At 42.4% G+C, this 22,245-nt stretch overlaps 1 protein-coding gene across 2 annotated transcripts; it reads right to left on the bottom strand.

Moving 5' to 3' along the window:
• Window positions 1-612: 612 nt before the first annotated feature.
• On the bottom strand, window positions 613-22,022 carry LOC132776166 (zinc finger protein 318-like). Of its 2 annotated transcripts, none has more exons than XM_067464410.1 (7): window positions 21,839-22,022; window positions 17,533-17,642; window positions 14,386-14,956; window positions 10,733-12,322; window positions 3,438-3,537; window positions 2,544-2,810; window positions 613-897 (listed from the first exon to the last, which is right to left on the bottom strand). In XM_067464410.1, the coding sequence occupies exons 1-6, from the start codon at window positions 21,950-21,952 to the stop codon at window positions 2,584-2,586; spliced, it is 2,712 nt and encodes a 903-aa protein (XP_067320511.1). In that variant the 5' UTR covers window positions 21,953-22,022; the 3' UTR covers window positions 613-897; window positions 2,544-2,583. The 2 variants fall into 2 exon arrangements, with proteins under 2 accessions (XP_067320511.1, XP_067320513.1); XM_067464412.1 differs by lacking the exon at window positions 21,839-22,022 and adding an exon at window positions 21,728-21,810.
• Window positions 22,023-22,245: the final 223 nt, after the last annotated feature.

Below are 22,245 nucleotides of genomic sequence, written 5' to 3'. Positions count from 1 at the left end.
AAAACAAATAAACAGAAATGAGGCTGTTTGTTTGAAGCTGGATCATACCTCCTCCTTCCATTTTGGAGATAAAAAAGTTAATTTTTTTTAAAAACAGAAAGCATCAAAGGCAGATTTTTTATCATGTAATAGTTACACTCCCCCTTTTTTATTTAAAAAAGTGATTACAAGTGTGACTTTTATGCGATGAGATATGGTATCTGTTTTCAGAAGGGCAGTCATGTTTATCACCTTGGTGATCAAAATCAAATCAAATAATCTTTGTTACTTTACAATGCATTCTCAGGATGACACTATATGAGAGCATAGCATCCTTCTAGGTACCCTGTAGGGCAACACAATACGCAGGAGAAACTCGCCCACTGTGCAAACAACTTTAAAAGAAGCTTCCATTACTACATTTTACATACATTGGTCCCAATCCTTGGAAGACTTTGCTAATCCACCACAAAAACTGAAGAATATGCTTCTTACTTTAACTGGCTAAGAAAGTATCTGAGACGTGGGAGTTTTAGATAACTCCTGCTATAAATTAACCATAAGTAGATCAGGAAAATAAAAGTGGCCATATTATTTATGAAAATATGTCAGTTCTTACGGATTTGGCAGAGGTGATGTATTGAAATTTTTTATTCATCAAAGATTCATGAGACAGAATTTGTTAACAACAGTTTTACTTTTCTTTAAACATCAAAACAACATGAAAATATATACAAGATTAGGATCATAACAGTAATGAAAGGCTGTTTTATGGAGCTTCATGAAGCTTAGTCTTGATCTCAAGAATCTTACCACATCTGCTAAAAGATGTATTGGAATCAGGTCAAGTGAGGTGCACAAACTTTTAAAGTCTTTGCTTCTGCTGCATTTGTCTCTTCTCTGGCTGTCTTCTTATGACTGAAGAAAAATAATTTTTTAAAAAAGAATATTTAAACAGCACATTCCCTTAACTGTTTTTATCATGTTCAAGCATCACTATGTGTATTATTATTTGATTTCCCATACTTGTACCCCGCCCTTTTCACCCCGAAGGGGACTCAGGTCGGCCTCACAACCCACAGCAATTCGATGCCCAACAACAAACAAATTCTAAAAATATTACAATTAAAACTAGCAATAAAACATAATTTTTTAAAACAGCAATTAAAATCCCACAAGTTCACAATTGTAGTCCACTAACATTTCACAACACAAGAAAGTGTATGCATATGTATTTTGTTCGACAATTTTCCTACATTAAAATTTATTCCTATCGTCTTTAAACTCTATTCAAAACAATTACCCACAAAATTGCTGTGTATTTTCTTGTTACATTACTGGGTAAATTACTAGCTTCATTTTATTTTACGGCATTTTCAAAATTATTTTCACTGATACTAGTCTATTAGTAGACTAAGAGAAAAAGAAGCAGAACAAAATATGATAGATTGCAATCACTTAGCTATTTATTTGGCAATAACTTTTACTAATCTTTGGATCATGATGGTGGTTCAACCTAAGAAGAGCAGCACCATGTTTTCTTCCCTTGCACATCATACTGGCCCTCCACAAAAGCTGACAAACCAAACAGCATTTCTTCATTTAATTGTAATTTCCTATATCATCCAAGGCACAGAATTATGAGATACATCTAAAACTGCTCAAGATGACTTTTCCTTGTGCAGTACGTGAGCTTTTCTCTCTCAGTCCCTCTGCACTGCAAAATTTACTCTAGGGATACCCGAACTATTCACAGAAGACAAGGGGAGGCTGAAGGTAATCTGCTCTGTCAGTAGATGCCATTCCAAGAGTAGAAACAGGCCATTTGGTTTCACCTTCAGATTATTAGCTTTGATTCAAGCTTTGTTATCAAATACACCTGAAACTGCAGTTTAATATCTTGGCACGTTTGAAACTATCCAGTTTCTCTACTCCAAAAAAAGGCAAACTACAGAGTTTATAGAAGATTACCAGTGTGTCTGCTGCACAAAGTGAAACACAAGAGCTGCATAAGCAAGAGGATGGTTTGTTTTTACCCTGGCTAAGATATGATACAAAATAACCATTTGTGTACAGTATAAGCCGAGTTTTTCAGCCCTTTTGTAAGACTGAAAAAGCCCTCCCGCTTCTCAACATTTATTATTTTACTCTATTTCTTCTTCATCATCATCTTCTTCTTATTATTATTATTATTACGTTTACATTATTTTACTCTATTATTTTTATTACATTTAATATTTTACTCTATTATTATATTTATTATTTTTCTCTATTATTGTTATTACATTTATTATTTTACTCTACTATTTACATTGAAGGTTAGAATAATAGTTTAATCAGAGTTGGGCAGTCTTATCTTACAGTTTTATGCAAATATTCAAAAACATTTAACCTACTGAAGCCTCCATTAATGTAACTGTGTTGGTATTTATTTTTATTTTGAAATTTGCTAGTAGCTGCTGCATTTCCTACCTTCGACTTATTCTTGAGTCAATGCTTTTCCCAGGTTTTTGTACTTATACTCAAGTATATATGGTACTTAATATCAACACCCAGAATGTTACCTTGAATGGACTAGGAATCCTCTCCTTGTTTTTTGTGTCTTCAGTCATACTTTTCTGAGGACTCTCTCCTTTCTGAAGACGGTTTCCAAGATTTCTCAAAAATGTTGATTCCTAAGATCTGAGCTACCTTGTCAAGCTCACATTTTTTCTCCTCTGCAGCACTGACTCTGATTGTCAAGTCAGCAACCTCCACCTCAATACTGTTTCGCTTGTGAACCACTTCCACGAACAACGGATTTTTCTTTTTACTTTTACGGAACATCTTGTCTGCACCAGTCAAAGTGACAAAGCAGGACGTACAAGAAAAATGTGTTAAGACATAAAAAAAATTAAAATAATTTAAATTGTTAGATAATAACCTATCAAGCCCAAATGCCAGAACCTGTGTGTGCATTACTGACAAAAGGTTCCTATTGAGATATCTGATGAATCCTATTTTCTTCCCCATTTAGGAAAAATCTTGTAATGCTTAGGACAGGCAGCACATAAAAATAATGTAATGTAACATAATTCAAAAAAAGTTCTGTTCCTGGTTTGAAAATGGTATTTCCTGTTTAATTGTGCAGCATTTACTTTAAAAGTAGTTGCTATTCTCAAGAAACTTCATTTTTGTGGCTGCCACAAGCTATGTTGAATTGGTTGAGACTCTATGAGATATTCATTGAAATACTATAGCAAAATGTGCTGCAGGATGTCCCACAAAAACAAAGTTTTTGCAGTTTAATAAACCTTTTCCATGTTTTTATGACAGAACCAATTAGAAAATGGCGTTTATATCCCAGGAACAAAAAATGTGTAACATACCTAGTGTAATCCAAGTAATTCAAGTACATTGTGTAATAGCAATCATGATTATCAATGAAAATGGAGTGTAAAAATGAAAGGAGACACTACCTCTTAGTCTTGAAAGCCTGTTAAACTCAATTTTCAAATAAAACAGTTGTTTTTGCCAAGCGTCTTGGTCACTCTTCAACTTTTCTATTTCCTGTTTAACCTGAAAAGGTTATGAAAGAAACAGCAGAATTAAACTAAATCATTTCATTGACCATAGCCAAACACTGCAAAAGCCACTGTGGTTAACTTCCTGTGTGTCCTCCTGATCATAAAGAGTCACTCATTTCTTGCAAGTTCTTCGCTAACATTATATAACATTCCTGTCATAAAATGTGTGATTATCTTTAAGAAACTTGTTGGGATTTTCTATTAAAAAATAAGCAAGTCAAACAAGGAGGAGACACAAAGACTACACAACAGAATAAATCAGGTTTGAAAATAGACTGAAGCCGATGTAAAACTGTGTTAGACTGTGGCCATAATCTATTATATTGTAATAAATACAATTTAATTCCTTCATGTCCCAACTTTTCCTCGATACTAAGATTCAAGTCAGTTTACAAAAAATAGAACACATATGTTTAAAGCAATCATGGGACCATAAAAGACAGACATATAAATTATTATTAAAAAGCAAGTAGATTACCCGTAAAATTAAAAAATCAGCAAAATTGAACAATACAAAAACCCATTTGGTTTGAAGGACTTATAGATTTTTGTGGCCCATGTGCTGCATATGTAGGCTCCAAGCCACTTTTACAGCCCTGTCTCTTGAAGTTTCTTCAGCCAAGAAAAACTGAGTCAACAGCCAACCATTTCTCTTTTTGTAAGTCCTCCCTTCAACCCAAACAATAATTCTGTATTATTGAAAGGTACACAAGACCTCCACTCCTCTGTGCTGACCTTATACAAAATCTGACATAAACTCCTGACCACATGACTTGTTTCAGAAGCTGTTGTGACCCATGTTGTGGTAGATCCTAGAAACAGAAACTTTTGGGGGTCTCCAAAAAGACACTTGGGATTCACGCCGACCCATGGATTCTGCAGCCTCCAGATCCTGAATGTTATCTGAGACGTGCACTTTAAAAACTACTGTGCCTTATTTGCTCTTTCTGCCTCCCTGCTGTAATTAAACAAGCACCCTGTAACTCAGTGGAACTTAAACTGTGAATCCCCAGATGTTTTGGCTTACAACTCCCAGAAATCCCAGCCAGTTTACCAGCTGTTAGAATTTCTGGGAGTTGAAGGCCAAAACATCTGGGGATTCATAGGTTGAAAACCACTGTTTGTAACTGTTTTTCCGCCAAGAGCTCTTGGCGGCAAACGTTTTATTTTTTCCAAACTTAACTATTTACAATTACATATTGAGAGGTGATCATGGCAAAAGAGAAAAATCAAGCACATGGTCTGTCTTTTTATATATTGCCCTTCTCTGATTATCTCTGGTGACACCTTCAGATATTGCATCCCTCTGACATATTGTCCTTTGCCCAGCCCTTCCAAGTACTGAGTAATTTAACTCCTGTTACCAATTCTATCTGCCACATGTCTTTGGAATGATTTTCCTGGCCTATAACTCCACCAATAATTAATATTTTATTTATTTATTTATTTGCTTTATTTCTATACCGCATTTTTCAGCCCAAACAGGCGACTCAATGCGGTTTACATGGTACAAATTATCAAACAATGTCAGTGCAATTAAAACGCAACAAATGCAACAAACAGGATCAACAACATCAATCCACAACAATTAACAAATCAAAACAAGACAAGTCAACAAAACAAAACATAACGCCTCAGTGAAATCAGATCCGTTCTCATAATCCTTGTGCCATTCCTATGTTCCATTTACCGTCTTCCTTTGATTGGTTGCACTGCTTAACCAAACGCTTGTTCATAAAGCCAGGTCTTAACCTTTCTCCGAAACGCCAGCAACGAAGGTGCCTGTCTGATGTCTGCCGGTAAGGCATTCCATAGCCGAGGGGCCACCACTGAGAAGGCCCTGTCTCTCGTCCCCGCCAAGCGCGCCTGTGACGCAGGCGGGACCGAGAGCAGGGCCTCCCCAGACGATCTTAATGTTCTAGTCGGTTCATAGGTGGAGATGCGTTCGGAGAGGTAAGTGGGGCCAGAACCGTTTAGGGCTTTATAGGCTAAAGCCAGCACCTTGAATTGTGCTCGGTAGCGGATTGGCAGCCAGTGGAGCTGGCTCAACAGAGGAGTGGTATGCTCCCTGAGTGCCGCTCCCGTTAGCAACCTGGCTGCCAAGCGCTGGACCATCTGAAGCTTCCGGGCAGTCTTCAAGGGCAACCCCACGTAGAGCGCGTTGCAGTAATCAATCCGGGATGTAACCAGAGCGTGGACTACTGTGGCCAACTGGCGCACAAGTTTTAGTTGTGCAAATGCTCCCCTGGACACCGCCGAAACTTGGGGTTCCAAGCTTAGCGAAGAGTCCAGGATCATACCCAAGCAGCGAACCTGCGTCTTCAGGGGGAGTGTAACCCCGTCTAACACAGGCTGTAACCCTATACCCTGTTCGGCCTTTCGACTGACCAGGAGTGCCTCTGTCTTATCTGGATTCAGTTTCAATTTGTTCGCCCTCATCCAGTCCGATACAGCGGCCAAGCAGCGGTTCAGGACCCGAACAGCCTCCTTAGTAGTAGGTGGGAAGGAGTGACAGAGTTGGACGTCATCTGCGTACAGATAACACCGCACCCCGAAACTCCGGATGATCTCTCCCAACGGCTTCATGTAGATGTTAAATAACATGGGGGACAATATTGAGCCCTGCGGGACCCCACAAGACAATGGTTGTGAGGTAGAGCAGTTGTCCCCCAGCAACACCTTCTGAGTACGATCCTCTAGGAAGGACCTGAGCCACTGCAGAACAGTGCCACCAAGGCACATTCCCGCGAGGCGTCTCAGAAGGATACCGTGGTCGACGGTATTGAAGGCCGCTGAGAGGTCCAGCAGAACTAACAGGGACACACTCCCCCTGTCTAGCTCCCTGCGCAGATCATCCACTAAGGCGACCAAGGCTGTCTCGGTACCATGTCCCGGCCTGAAGCCAGACTGTGCCGGATCTAGATAATCAGTGTCTACCAAGAATTGTGAGGCCACCACACGTTGTGAGAATTGGAGTTGTGAGGCCACCACACGTTCCAGGACTTTGCCCAAAAAGGGAAGATTGGAAACAGGCCGATAGTTGACGAATTGAGTGGGATCCAGTGATGGTTTTTTCAACAGCGGTTTTATCACAGCTTGTTTTAAGCTGGCTGGAATTTTGCCTTCCCGAAGGGAGGCATTAACCACCACCTTCACCCACTCGGCCAATCCCCCTCTGGCCTCCTTTAGAAGCCAGGATGGGCAGGGGTCTAGGATGCATGTGGTTGCCCTCATTCCTCCAAGTATCTTGTCCACATCCTCAGGTTTCACCAATTGAAATGAATCCAACAAAATCGGATACGCAGATGCTCGTGTTACATCCTCTGAGACTGCTGTTAACATGGTGTCCAGGTCAGAACGGATCAAAGCGACTTTGTCCGCAAAGAACCGAGCAAATGCTTCACAGCGGGCCGTCGAGTTGTCAGGGTTCCCATCCGGAGTGGTGGGATTTAATAGACTTCTGACAACTCAAAACAGCTCAGCCGGACGGTTCTTTGCGGACGCAATATTGGCAGCAAAGAAAGATTTCTTTGCTGCCTTTATTGCCACGGCATATGCCCTAAGAAAGGCGATATACCGTGATCGATTTAACTCGCTCGGGTCCGAACGCCACACGCGCTCTAGTCTCCTCTTACTTCGCTTCATCGCTGCCAGTTCCTCGTTGAACCAAGGCGCTAGTTTTGCTCGGCTGCTTGAGAGGGGACGTTCTGGAGCAATCGTGTTTATTGCCCTAGTCATTCCCCCGTTCCAGAGGGATACCAGGGCATCAACAGAATCACCAACCGAGGTGGCGGGGAAATCCCCAAGAGCCGTCAGGAATCCATTCGGATCCATTAGCCTCCTGGAGCAAACCAACTTAATGGGTCCCCCACCTCTGCAGAGGTTGGGAGGTGCAGTGAGTCTAAAGCTGACCAGATAGTGGTCGGTCCATGGCAACGGAGAGATGGACAACTCCTCAACACCGCCACCTTGCTCCCATCCCTGGCAGAAAACCAAATCCAATGTGTGTCCAGCACTGTGTGTGGGGCCAGATACTCGTTGGGACAGCCCCATGGTTGCCATGGAAGACATGAAGTCCTGAGCCGCTCCTCCTAGAGTATTCTCGGCGTGTACATTGAAGTCCCCCAGCACAAGGAGCCGCTGGGACTCCAATGCCAGGCTTGAGACCACACCTGCTAGCTCAGGTAGGGAGACCGTAGTGCAGCGAGGTGGGCGGTACACTAACAGAATCCCTATTCTGTCCCGGTCACCCACCCTCAGGTGGACACATTCAAAGTTAGTTGACTGCGGGATGGGGCCTCTGGTCAGAGGGATAGAATTTTTATAGACTACCGCAACTCCGCCTCCCCGCCCTCCAGGTCTCGATTGGTGCTGTATGGAGAACCCTGGAGGACAAAGCTGGGTCAAATTTACTCCTCCAGCTTCGTCCAGCCAGGTCTCCGTAATGCACGCCAGATCTGCCCGTTCTTCAAGAATTAGGTCTTGTATGAAGGATGTTTTGCCGTTGACAGATCTGGCGTTCAGCAGCACCATCTTCAACCCAGAGGGGCCGCCATCCTGGGTACCCCGGCTTACCATGTCAGGAGACCGATTACAAATGGTTAAATTTCTTCCTCTTTCCCTAGGCCGAATTTGGGTTGTTAAGTTTTCACTATCTCTAGGCCGAATTGGCGGTCTCCCTTTCCTGCATCTCCCCCTCCCCGTTATGGTTTCTATGGGGACCCCTCGGCTAGTGGAATACCTCTCTTCTTCCATATTGCACTTCGAGTTCATAACTTCATCCCATGTTTTAATCCAGATTGTTCGCTGAGTTAATTTCCCCTTTTGCCATGCTACTTCATTCCAATCTTTCTCCTCCCACCTGCTCCACCTTCCGTTCTCTTCCCAACCCACCAGTAATATTGTTAGTAGGTACCAAGGAATGAAAGGCGACATAGGTGAGCAGCGTTGGTACAGGGTTGGTATAGGTCACTGGAATACAAAGTGGTAGCAGGTATTAAAGTGCTAGTTGTTAAAGTCAAAAATTGCTAAAGTGCACTAAGCTATCACGTTAACTAGCGTTAACTACAATGCTGAGATGGGGCTTGGTAGTATTAAAGTGCTCGAGTTTAAAGTGCTTGATGGTTAAAGTGCTGGGCCAAGGAGAGTTAGCAGCGTTTGGTCAAGACGGTCGTATTAACAGTGCAATAACAGTAGTTGTTCAGTCAGTTATCAGTCTCGTTGGTCAATCTTAATTCTCATTTGGCCCCCTCCCCCCAATACATCGGTCCCAGGGGTAGGGGCAGATCTTAAAGGAAACAGTAGAATGCGAAGTAAGGATTGCCACAATGCCCAAAATCTGATGTTGAGTTAGTTCACGTTTCTTCCGGAATTGGAGGCGGTAACACAATAGATGACAATTCAATGATGGTGGCTGATAGCAGTTCTGTAACAGCAGTTAACAGTTCAGTCCACCGGGAGATGGACCAGTAGCTCTAAGGTGACGGTGCTCTTTAATGACAAATCGCAGCTGGAACGGGAGATGATTAGGTTCTGTCGGCTCTCTCTGGCAACAGGGACACCGCTCCTGGGGCCTCCGCCAGATGTAGAATGCGGAGGTGGCGTTTCTTAAAGGCGCAGAGATGACGTCACTCGGGATGCACTGAGGAGCCCGGCCGGGTCACTTCCGGGGACTCCGTTACGAGGATGGAAGTGTGGAGGTGGCGCCCCCTTAGGGCACGTAGGAGTTGTAGCACCGGCGCGTGTAATCCAGTCGGGTCACCCCGGAGCCCCCACCGAGAATGGAAGAAAAGAAAATGGAGGCACCGGGAGCAGAAGCAGCTCCCAGCCGGAACGCGGCAGAATCGTGACTCGGCCGCGCGGAAGGATCCCACGCAGCCACCGCAGCGCTGCCAGGGAGCGTGCCGGGCAGAAGACAGAGCAGAAGATGATAGTCCGGCGATACATAGGCCTCAGCAGGCCAGCTGTTCACAGGCAGCCTCAACCGCACGGTCTAGTGAGCAGATGAAGCCCCAGCGACTCGCTCCGGCGCCGGCACACCTCGCGGCCAACCTCAGGATCGCCCAGGCCAAGCTCGGAGGAGGGAGGCCCAAGAGTTCACACTCACCCACCGAGAGCCTCCGAGGGCTGCAACAGCCAGTCTGCAGTTGGTAGTTGGGTAAGTCCAGCAATCCAGATGTCCACGAAGCAATTAGAAGGGAGCGTTCTCAGGCCGAGTTGGTAGTGATGGTGGTGGCCTTCGCTCTACCTCCTTCCTCTCCCTCTTTTACCCCTTCCTCCCTGGTCTCCTGTCCAGTCAACTCCTCAAGGCCCCCTTCAGGGTCCTGAGGTGTTGCCGATCAAGGAGCCGGTGAAAGGGGATCAGAATGAGGGTGGATGGCTTCGATTTACCTCGGATTCAGGTTTCTCGTCCCACCCGAGTGGAAAGGTTGCTGCTAGCGTGTCGCCATCTTAACCTTAATAGAAACATGGCCCCAGACTTCCAGATCTTATTCAGCCCTGGTTTAATAAAGATAGTCTGACACTGATGTTATTGTTTTGTTACTCAAAATCACAATCATTGCTTTTTTTCCAAATTTGAAATTCAAGGTGACTTACAAAAGGTAAAACAGATACAGCCTAACACTGACATCGTACAAAAGTTAAAAACACAAACTATAAATAAAGGTAAAAATACAGATTTAAAATGGCCAAAACAATTTTACACTATTCTAAATCATCTACTCATGAGGTTTTTATAAAACCAATTAGGCCCCCAAAGCTTTAGCAGATCTCCATTTCACTTGGTGTTAGAATGACAAAAGCACTGGTGCTAATCCGACCTCCAAGGGAAGGCTATTCTCTAACTAGCATCACAACAAAGAACTCTCTGCTATGAATATGTAGATGATCAACAATTCTTAACTAAGATTTTCACCACTTAGTAGGCAATATATACCATTACGGGTTAAGGGAATTACATGGAAGAGCAATCACACAATATATTTAAACACTAAAGTGCTTTGTAGTATGAAGGAACAAGGAGACAATCCATAAATCCATTTATCACTGGAGACAATTCAATTGTTCTATTATACTGAAAGAGGGGGAAAGACTAAAAAACAAACATAGCTATAAACATTTTTGTCTACAGAGTCGAGTGCGTGTTATAAGCAAACATTTCTCAATACAAATAAAAAAACTCTCACCTTTTGCCTCTGCAAAACTCGATTTTGTTCATCAGATAGTTTTTCTTTGGCAGATTTGAGAGTAAGTGGAGACAACTGAGAGGACAATTCAGAGTTTGGAGCAGTACCAGAGATTTCCTCAAGAACAGAGTCATCTAAGTCACTACACAGAGACTGTTTGTCTGTGGAAATATCCTCAATTGCCTTGAACTTGGCTTGTGAACCATACACTGGCATCATTGATGTATGAAATGCATGCAGGGCTGGAAGTGCAGGATCACCCTGCTGAGCATACATGGGCCAGCCAGGAGCTCCATAAGTCACATATTGTCCATATGGAATATAGCTAGGAGGAACTGTGGGAACTGTACAGTTTTGAGGTAACTGAGCTGCACCAAATGGTGTGATGTATGGAACGTTGTACCAAGAAAATGAAGTAGGAGAAGGAGACAAATTAGGAAGACAAGTTAGAGCTGGTGGGAGTGCAGGTATTGTGCCAAAAGGATTATCTCGTCCTACAGTTTTCCTTTTATTGTAATCGGAAAATGTATCTTTAGATGGTGAGGAAGAACCAGGAGGGGAAAGAGAGTATTTTCGCTTTGGTTCTGGAGAATCAGTGTCACTTCTACTTTGATGCTTCTCCTGGGATTCGGAATCACTGTCACTTCTACTTTGATGCTTCTCCCGGAATTTAGAATCAGTGTCACTTCTACTTCGATGCTTCTCCCGGGATTTAGAATCACTGTCACTTCGACTTTGATGCTTCTCCCGGGATTTAGAATCAGCGTCACTTCTACTTTGATGCTTCTCCCGGGATTTAGAATCACTGTCACTTCTACTTCGATGCTTCTCCCGGGATTTAGAATCACTGTCACTTCGACTTTGATGTTTCTCCCGGGATTTAGAATCACTGTCACTTCGACTTTGATGCTTCTCCCGGGATTTAGAATCAGTGTCACTTCGACTTCGATGCTTCTCCCAGGATTTAGAATCAGTGTCACTTCGACTTTGATGCTTCTCCCAGGATTTAGAATCACTTCTACTTTGATGCTTCTCCCGGGATTCTGGTTTATGAAATGTCACCGTATGGCGATCAGATGAACGAGATATGTTTTTCCCATGGAGTCGTTCCTGAGTGCGGGCAGCAAGCTTACCAATTTCCGTTAATCCAATATCAAGACCAATGGTTTTGAGCAAGTCCTGGATCTTCTCATATTCTTGCTGGGACTTTTCTGAAGTGCCTGTTTTTACATAAGAACTAGGAAGAGACAAAGAGGTTACTTTTTGTTTCACAGTTTTTTCTGCCACAGCCAGTGTTAACTTTTGAGCACAGAAAGAGTTAATGTGAGAGTCATTCTTATGACCATAATCATAAACAATTTTCTCTTTATCTTCAATGTGATCATGCAAACTGTGCTTTCTTTTTTCTTGAGCACTGGTAGAATCTGCCATAGTGCCCAAAACACACGAGAAGCCATTCCCATCCTGGCTGGCTCTTTCATGAGGGAGCAAGAAATCATTCTGTTGATCAGCAGGCCCCGAAGTTGACTCACAATCTTTGTTCTGTTTCAAAACAATTTCTGCATCCAATGAAATATCAGTGCTGCAAGGCTATGGCAAAAGAGAAGGATTTGTAAGAAACAGGGTTGCTTACATTACTGTTACAAAAAAGTCAATCTAAAAGAAAAAAAGAAATTGTTGTTTGTTATTATAATCAGCCCTCCATGTTTAGTCTGGACTTTTTTTGGATTTGAGTATTCATACATATGATGAAATTGTTTTCTCCAGGACTCTTAGGGCCTCCAATGTGATTCTATGCTTAGCTTCCAATGGACATCAACCACTACACCAAAATGCTGCAAATATTTGCTCTCTTTGGCTGTATGTTTTTGTTTGTTTGTTTGTTTTTGCATATGACAAAGATCTTCCACCTGGGGTAGACACTTTTTCTTGTTATTTTATATATGATTATTTTTATTATCCCTTTTTATTAAATTTTGAAAATACTGTATATATGATTTTATCACTTTGAATTGCTGTTCTTGAGTAAATATAGTACATGGTTTGAGTCTTGGCAAAACACTGAATCTGCATTTGGCTTTGGAAGCCCACTAAGTGATTTTTAAAAAGTTCCACTTGCTCATCCTCAAAGTAAGGCAGTGGCAACCCCCTTCAGAACAAAACTTGTCAAAATAAAATCCTGAAAGGTTCACCTTTGTATTGCAAGACATTAGAAATTGTTTGATTTGCTGACTTTATCATTTACAAACACAAAACGGGTGGTGAAAAACTATATATAAACAAACAAAACAAATTGCACCTTTCTATAGGATGACTTTGTCACTTCCAAAAATTTCTTGAGAACAAAATGGGTCAATAATTTTGATACTCCATCTGCTCCCATTCCTAGAATCTGAGGACCTGAAGATAGAAGTGCACGAGATAGAAGCTGGTTTAAAACACAGCAGCCAGGAGTGAGCATATTACACCTATACTAAAGTCACTCCACTGGTTGCTAATTAGTTTCCGGACAAAGTACAAAGTGTTGGTTTTGATCTTTAAAGTCTTACATGGTTTGAGTCCAGGTTATTTCCAGGATTGCCTTCTCCCATACAATCCACCCTGAACACTTACGTTGTCTGAGGGACGTCTACTCCAGCCTGCCAGAACCCAACTGGCAACTCTCACTCAGAGGAGCATTTCATAGGCTGCCCCAACACTGTGGAATGACCTGCCAGAAAAGCTCTGATTGCTAGATCAGCTGTTAGAATTTAAGACACAGTTGTCAGAAGAGATGACAGGCTTACCTGGTCAGTTTTAAATTGTGAATTTTAATCTACATTTTATCAGTGGATTTTAACTTGTATTTTAAACCTGTGTATCTTGTTGGAAGTCTTTTAATAGTGGTTAATAGTGGGCTGGCTTTAGCACAACAGGTTAATTACCAGCTGTAGTAAATCTTGACAACTGAAAGGTTGACAGTTTGAAGCCAGGTCAGATTGAGCTCCTGACCTTCAGCCCAGCTCCCTCGCCCACCTAGCAGATAAAAAACAGCTATGTGAGTAGATGAATAGGAACCACATTAAATGGGGAGGTATTTTAGGCAAGGCGTTTCGGAGGAAAGTTTATGAAGAAAGAAAAAAGATGGAGCGACACCGCCCCCCCCCCCCCCGACCAGAACTGAGCACAGCCTCCAAAAAATGCCGAATGATGAGAAAAAACATAAATATACTTCTATCTGTTCTGTCTTGTCATTGTATAATCGGCATTGAACATTTACCATATATGTGTTCTGTGCTCCGCCCTGAGTCCCCTTTGGGGTGAGAAGGGCAGAATATAAGTACTGTAAATAACTATATATTTAAATAAAAAATACATTTTACCTCTTGTTTTAACAGTGTTGTGCCCCGCCTCAAGCCACAGGAAGAGGTGGGTAATAAATTCATTATTGTTGTTGTTGTTGTTGTTATTATTATTTAATTTTCAAGTATATAAAATGTCTTCATGGTGATAACTATAACTGAAGATACTAATTATGACAATTAAAACCAACTGAATTTCATAGCAGTGACATTCTGAATATATTTATTAACAGAAATTAAGTCAAATATTATAGTTCAAGTTTAAACTGGAAACAAAACTTCAACCAAGAAGGAAAAGAACATAGCACAAACCTGCACAGAGGGATCCCCCTCATGTTTCCTCAATATTGATTTTTTTGGCACCTTTGGTGCTTCCTCGGGTGTATAAAGATGATGAGGTTCAGAAGGCCAAACTGGTTTAGCTGGTCCAGGAAACCTGTAGCTATTGCCAGGGAGTTCTTGAGTCAAATTTCTGTGTACCTCTTCTCTTTTTTGCCTATCTAGTTCAAGTTCATGCAGATCCACTGGGCTTGGGCTTCTACTAAAACTTTGTTTACAGTACTTCTGTACTCCTGGTATAAAATCATTTTGGTCTACAGTCCCATCAAGTAGTCTATCATCTTTATCATGATTAAAGTGTTTATGTTCCTGTCTTCTATCTTTTGATGAATTTGAGGATGCTTTGAGTAGGTCACCATCCAAATCAGCTTCTTGTTGTGGATACAGATGTGCTAGATGGTTATATTTTACCATATAGTCTGGCTGGCTGTTGCGATAGTCCGCATCATGACTAAAAGGCTTGTTTTCATCCAAAGGAGATCGATTAAGACTTTTAGGAAATGAAAAACGTCTGCTAGATGCTGGATCATGAGCCAAGTTAACCCTGATGAGAGAGATACACAAGTTACAATGTGAGGATCTTGGCATATAATCTCCTGAATACAGATTTACCTGAAGAGGTCTGATTATTCTGAACACTTCTTATTCTGAACCCACTTTAATTCCCCATAAACAATGTTGCTCTCAAGGAAACTGAATACTTTTTCCTTAATATAATGTCTGCTCTTGAAGGCTCAGAGAAGCAATCCACCCAGTAGTCTATCATAATCATGTGAAGAGCAAAAATCACATAACTCATAAGATCTATTTCCTGCTGCCAGTTTCTCAAACAGCCATGCAAAAGAATTGCAGTAAAACAACACTGGAAAATTAAGCAAAGGGAAAACATCCCTCATTACAATTATGTAGAGAAAAGCAACAACCAAACTATAAAGAGATAAACTATAAACTCACAAAGTGATGGAGCCATGAGCCTGGGATGACACAGATTGGGTTTTTTTGAACCACAAAAAGGGACATTCACTGTAAGTATAACTCATATTCCATTTTCTGAGTGGTACAGATGGGCAGTCCAGTGAGTTTCAGTGTAAATTCAGAGGATAAGGTTTTGCTGTCTTGGACGTTTCCCTCTGGAGAGGAAGCAATGTGCCCTTTCCTGTGTCTATGAGGACACCTACGTAGACTTCCTTCTGGGTTAAGATAAGATTGATGTTTTGTTTGTTGACTGCAAAGCCATGGTTCTGGAGAACTATTTATCATTGCCAGGGCTTATTATCACCCCATCCCACCCCACCTAAAGTGTGTGAAGTGTTAGGAGGATATTGTCCAGGTACAGTGATGCAGTTTCAGGTGGGCCACTGGGACAATTATGTTGAATATTTGATGTGCCAAAGATAACCCAAAAGGCTTTGAAAGTGGACGTCATGGTAGCAAAAACAAAGGTTCCTGCACAATGATAAATAGACACTAACATGAAATAAGCTTCCAAAAGATATATTGAGGGAGTTTTTTGGAAAAATACGTTCTTGAAGTACATGGAAGCATCTGCACTTCACATAAATTTGATAAATTTTGAAATCCAGAACCCAATGAACCCTGCTCACTTTTTATATTTCCATGAGTAGTACATAGTTGACCCTTTCATTAGGAGAACTAGTTCTATGGCTTCTCTCTCCAAGATAAAGGAGATGAGCCTGCATATTGCTATGTTCTTGGAACAATTTTTGGAGACTGGAAACCTTACCACCAACATTGCTTATCAATATATTGCATTTAAAGCTGTATTGGGAATTCTATTTCCCCAATCAAGAACATTAGTGTTGGAAACAGCAACCTTTTTCAAGCCTCCACTAGTTATTTGTTTTTATACGATCCTGTTTGCTTACTGTATTGTATATGTATGTTTTGGTATGCAGTTTTCCTTACTCTTTGTTTCTTGAGGTTGTGGGAGGGGCTGCAGAGAACATGATCAGATCTGGGACTACTCTGAGCTCAGACTCCATTTTAGATTTCAGATTCCATTAGAGCATAGACTCTATCAGATGCTTTAGACTTTAGACTGTTAAGATCATAAAAAATATGCCCTGTGTTATCTGCATATAGACATCACTTCAAAACCTTTTTGTAACTGGATTGACAAGTTACGTACCTGTATGCTGAATACATGAAGGTTCTGAGTAAACCAAATATGTTACTTTTAATGACATTACTTTTCTATGTTTGTTTCTTGAGAACATTACATAAAAACAAGATGTTTTATGGGAGAGTAAATTGTTTTGGGCAACTGAAAAACACTTCTGAAGAACTGCTATATTTTGTGCATTTGCCTAATCTCTGTTCCTAACACATCAGAGACAACAAGGTTATCAGTCTAACAGCCGAGAGCCAACTTTACGTATATAAGTACATGTGGTTATATACCACTGAAGAGAAGATTTTACTGAAATGAGTTTTTGGCTCTTCCCTAGATCATACTTTTACAAAAGGTTATGACTTTCAAATGGTTGTGAATACCATTTTTCTCCAAAGGTTTGTGGAGATTCTGGTTTTCTAAAAGGTTATGATCTCTAAAAGGCCATGCCTTTCCAAAAGTTAGTTATAGGATTCTCTAATTATAACAAGAGAAGATGTACTGCAGAAAGGAACCTTTGGGACTATATATAAGTTACAAATTGTCACCTATTGTCTTATTTTAATCAGACTATACCATCTATTGGGTAGTATCAAATTTTTAATGAAAAATGATATTGTTTATACATGGTTGCAAAGCTATACACACAGAAGACGAGCTAAAGACACACTTTCTATTTAATTTTAATATATACCAACTTGCAAAGTTGATGACTGCAGGCGGTATACCACATAACTTTCTTGTATGATTTTTACTAGTCCTGTACTTACATGTTTATTATTCTGCCAAACTAATGTCACTGGGAAATTTTACCTTAAAAGCTATCCCACATACTTCACAAGAGTTATGCACTTCCACTGAGAATACCAACCTAAATTAAAGGAGGGGAGGCTAGCTAAACAGCTTTATCATAAAACATTAATATTCTTGGAATATTGTGTCCTACATATTTTCTATATCATTGCAAAGCAACCTTGTGAGTACCATACCTGTTAAAACCCCTCAGGCTATCAACTGGTAAGCCCAGTCTAGTAGAGGTCTGCATGCTGTCTTCAGAGTGCCGATTTGGAGACCGCCGTCCTGGTGAATGAGAATATCTCTGCAATAAAAATTACATCAAAATCTGTCCTATTATAGCAGCAAATGTGTTAATCAGGCAGTAAAACCCTCTCATCACAGACAACTGATATTATTTAAGAAGTAAGAAGGTAGCAACCTATTAAGCAGAATTACACGACAATGGTAGTTTGAGAAACATAACACACACACACACCTCCCCTGAAACATGTTTTCAGTAATTGCTCTTGTTTTTTGTGGTATAGAAACCTAACCCTATTTTTTTTCTATTTCTGTTAAAGAAATAGTAAAACCCTTTCCCCCTATTTCATTAAAGGATGTATAACTGTATTGACTGGGAAATTTGAGCATATTATGTTTGGTCAGTATGAGGTTTTAGTCTGCAACAAGGTAAAACTATTGATGTAAACTTTTAAGGATTTACACAATTTGGGACAGATATATTCTTTTCTGCTTTAAAGACCATATTTTCTTCTATATACTTACATACTATGTACCTTAAGCTCTTCAACAGTCATCTCTGAACTCCCTCCTTAGAACTCATTTGGATTTTGTATCTGTTTTATGCAGGTAAACAAATGGCCACTAATTAAATATTTGGACTTCCTAGAAAAATCAGCATAGTATGTTTATGCCATGGGGTGAACTCTTTCCCTATCAGTGATACGTTAATAGAATCAGAGTTGAAAGGGAACACAAGGGCCATCCAATCCAACCCACTGCCATGCAGGAACACAAAACCAAACCACCCTCAACAGATGAATATCCACTTATCCATCTGTAATGAAGGTTCACTACATTCCACTGTCAAACAGCTCTTACTGTTAGGAAGTACGTTCTAATATTTAGGAAAAATCTCTTTTTATTGTACAGGCAGTCCCCAAGCTGAATTGGTACAGACAAAAAAATTTTTTAGCATTGGATAGCATAGGATAGCATGACGTATTATATATTATTGATATGCGATGAAGCGAAGGAAGAGGGTTCTAGAGAGCGTGTGGCGCTCGGACCCAAGCGAGTCAAACCGAACACGGTTTGTGTCCTTTTTAAGGGCATATGCCGCGGCAATAAAAGCCGCAAAGAAAACTTTCTTTGCGGCCACTATTGCGTCTGCAAAAAACCGTCCGGCGGAGTTGTTCCGGGTTGTCAGAGGTCTTTTAACTCCCCCCATCTCAGGTGGGAGCCCTGACAATTCGGCAGCGCGCTGTGAAGCATTTGCTCGGTTCTTTGCAGACAAAGTCGCTTTGATCCGCTCTGGGCTGGACGCCACATTAGATGCAGTCTCTGTGGATGTGACACAAGCACCTGCTTGTCCAGTTTTGTTGGATTCTTTTCAGTTTGTGAAACCCGAGGATGTGGACAAGATACTTGGAGGAATGAGACCCACCACGTCCATCCTAGACCCCTGCCCATCCTGGCTTCTGAAGGAGGCCAGAGGGGGATTGGCCGAGTGGGTAACGGTGGTGGTTAATGCCTCCCTTCGGGAAGGCAAGATTCCAGCGAGCCTAAAACAGGCTGTTATAAAGCCGCTGTTGAAGAAACCATCACTTGACCCCACTAAATTGGACAACTTTCGGCCTGTTTCCAATCTTCCCTTCTTGGGCAAAGTCATGGAAAGCGTGGTGGCCTCACAACTCCAGGTATTCTTGAGAGACACGGATTATCTGGATCCGGCACAGTCTGGTTTCAGACCGGGACATGGTACCGAGACGGTCTTGGTCGCCTTAGTGGATGATCTGCGCCGGGAGCTAGACAGGGGGAGTGTGTCCCTGTTGGTGCTCCTGGACCTCTCAGCGGCCTTCGATACCGTCGACCACGGTATTCTTCTGGGACGCCTTGCAGAGATGGGTCTTGGGGGCACTGCTCTGCAGTGGCTCCGGTCATTTCTGGAGGGCCGTACTCAGAAGGTGTTACTGGGGGACTCCTGTTCAACGCCACAGCCGTTGATCTGTGGCGTTCCTCAGGGTTCCATCTTGTCCCCCTTGCTGTTTAACATCTACATGAAGCCGCTGGGTGAGATCATCCGGAGTTTCGGGGTGCGGTGTCACCTGTACGCAGATGACGTCCAACTCTGTCACTCCTTCCCACCTGCTACTAAGGAGGCCGTCGAAGTCCTGAACCGGTGCCTGGCCGCTGTAATGGTCTGGATGAGGGCGAACAAACTGAAACTAAATCCAGACAAGACAGAGGTACTCCTGGTCAGTCGCAAGGCCGAACAGGGTATAGGGTTACAGCCTGTGCTGGACGGGGTCGCACTCCCCTTGAAGGCGCAGGTTCGCAGCTTGGGTGTGACCCTGGACTCATCGCTGAGCCTGGAGCCTCAGGTTTCAGCGGTGACCAGGGGAGCATTTGCACAGCTTAGGCTCGTGCGCCAGCTGCGCCCGTATCTTGGGAAGTCTGACTTGGCCACGGTGGTACACGCTTTGGTCACATCCCGCCTCGACTACTGCAACGCTCTCTACGTGGGGCTGCCCTTGAAGACGGCCCGGAAGCTTCAGCTAGTCCAACGCGCGGCAGCCATGTTGTTAACGGGAGCAGGACGCAGAGAGCATACAACGCCCCTGCTGTCCCAGCTCCACTGGCTGCCGATTCGCTACCGGGCCCAATTTAAGGTGCTGGTGTTATCCTACAAAGCCCTAAACGGTTCCGGCCCAAAATACCTTGCAGACCGCATCTCGGCCTACGAGCCCACGAGGGCCTTGAGATCATCCGGGGAGGCCCTTCTCTCGGTCCCGCCTGCCTCACAGGCACGTCTGGCGGGGACGAGAGAGCGGGCCTTCTCGGTGGTGGCCCCCCGGCTGTGGAACACCCTCCCTGCTGAGGTTAGACAGGCGCCCTCCTTGATGTCCTTTCGTAGGGGCCTGAAAACATGGCTCTTCGAGCAGGCCTTCAACTGAGTGTATCTTGAAACGACACTGGAATGAACTAGGACTATGAATTTTGGCTATGACCCCAGGACTTGACGAAGCGGATTTTTAGTATAAGTATATGTTATGTTGTATTTGTCTGGTTTGTATTGTCGTGATTTATTGTACACTGTCTTTTTGTTGCTGTTCACCGCCCCGAGTCGCCCCCGGGCTGAGAGGGGCGGTCAATAAATGCAAGAAATAAATAAATAAATAAATAAATATTATTAGGGATAAGGGAGGTTTGACGTATTATAGATGATGATGATTATTATCATCTGCATGCTGTGATGATGATTATTATCATCATGGCTAAGAGATGTTTGACCTGTTATAGATTATTATTATTAGGGATAAGTGAGATTTGACCTGTTATAGATTATTATTACTTATTGATAGTAGAGATGTGAGATGTTCAATCTATTATAGATTATTATAGATTATTATGGTTATTATTGTTAGCTATGAGGAATGTTTGACGTATTATATATTACTGATATTATTAGGGATAAAGGATGTTTGACATAGAATCATAGAGTTGGAAGAGACCTCATGGGCCATCCAGTCCAACGGCCTGCCAAGAGGAAAGAAAATTGCATTCAAAGCACCCACGACAGATGGCCATCCAGTCTCTTTTTAAAAACTACAAAAGGAGGAGCCTCCACCTCACTTTGGGGCTGAGAGTTCCACTGCTGAACGGCTCTCACAGTCAGGAAGTTCTTCCTAATGTTCACATGGAATCTCCTTTCTTGTAGTTTGAGGCCATTTTTCCGCGTCCTAGTCTCCAGGGAAGCAGAAAACAAGTTCGCTCCCTCCTCCCTATGACCTCCTCACACATATTTATACATGGCTATTGTGTCTTCTCTCTGCCTTCCCTTCTTCAGGCTAAACATGTCCAGCTCTTTAAGCCGCTCCTCATAGGGCTTGTTCATATTACAGATTATTGATATTATTACGGATAAGGGATGTTTGACATATCATAGCTTATTGATATCATTAGGGATAAGGGATGTTTGACCTGTTATAGATTATTATTAGGGATAAATGATATTTGACCTGTTATAGATTATTATTATTATTATTATTATTAGGGATATTCGCCCTATTATTATTATTATTATTATTATTTATATCATTAGGGACAAGTGATGTCTAACCTTGTATAGCTTATTATTATTATTAGGGATAAAGGGTGTTCGACCTGTTAACAGGAGATGACGATGATAGTGATTATTGTTACTGAGATGATGAATGATTAGGATGCCTCGGCCTTCCTCTCCCGCGGCCTCCCCGCCCCTCGCGGAGCGCCTACCCTTCTGCCGCGGCGCGTTGCGGGCGAGTGGCCCCCGGGGAGGCGGCGGCGCGACCTGGAGCGGTCACTTCGGGAACCTCGGGTGGTGCTGCTGCTACTGCCGCCTCGATCCATAACACTCCCCAACCTCCTGCCTGGTTTGCGGCCCTGCGAACGTAAATATCACAGCGCCGGAAATGACGTAATAGAGGGGCGGGGGAGGGATCTCATTCGCCATCTTTTCAAAATGGCGGAGGCGGGCTTTGAGCCGGCGTGCGCATGCGTACTGCGCGCGTGGTAGGATAAAACCAAATCCCTGGTCCCGTTCTTTTAAGCGCGTTCAAGAGACACTACAAACATTCAGTTGGACACCACTTTAACGGCCATGTCTCAGTGTTACTGAATTTATTTTCTTCGCAAAGTAAAAA

This window comes from Anolis sagrei, chromosome 1 (assembly GCF_037176765.1).
Source record: "Anolis sagrei isolate rAnoSag1 chromosome 1, rAnoSag1.mat, whole genome shotgun sequence".
NCBI classification, from domain to species: Eukaryota; Metazoa; Chordata; class Lepidosauria; order Squamata; family Dactyloidae; genus Anolis; species Anolis sagrei.
Note: the sequence above shows the minus strand (reverse complement) of the source record. Positions and strands in the feature narration are given on the sequence as shown.

Coding starts and splice junctions, on each gene's coding strand:
- LOC132776166 (XM_067464410.1), bottom strand. CDS start 21,952: ATGGATCGAGGCGGCAGTAGCAGCAGCACCACCCGAGGTTCCCGAAGT. Junction 3,538..10,732: donor GAGTTTTGCAGAGGCAAAAG/GTGAGAGTTTTT, acceptor TAACCTTTTCAG/GTTAAACAGGAAATAGAAAA. Junction 2,811..3,437: donor CAGGCTTTCAAGACTAAGAG/GTAGTGTCTCCT, acceptor TGACTGGTGCAG/ACAAGATGTTCCGTAAAAGT.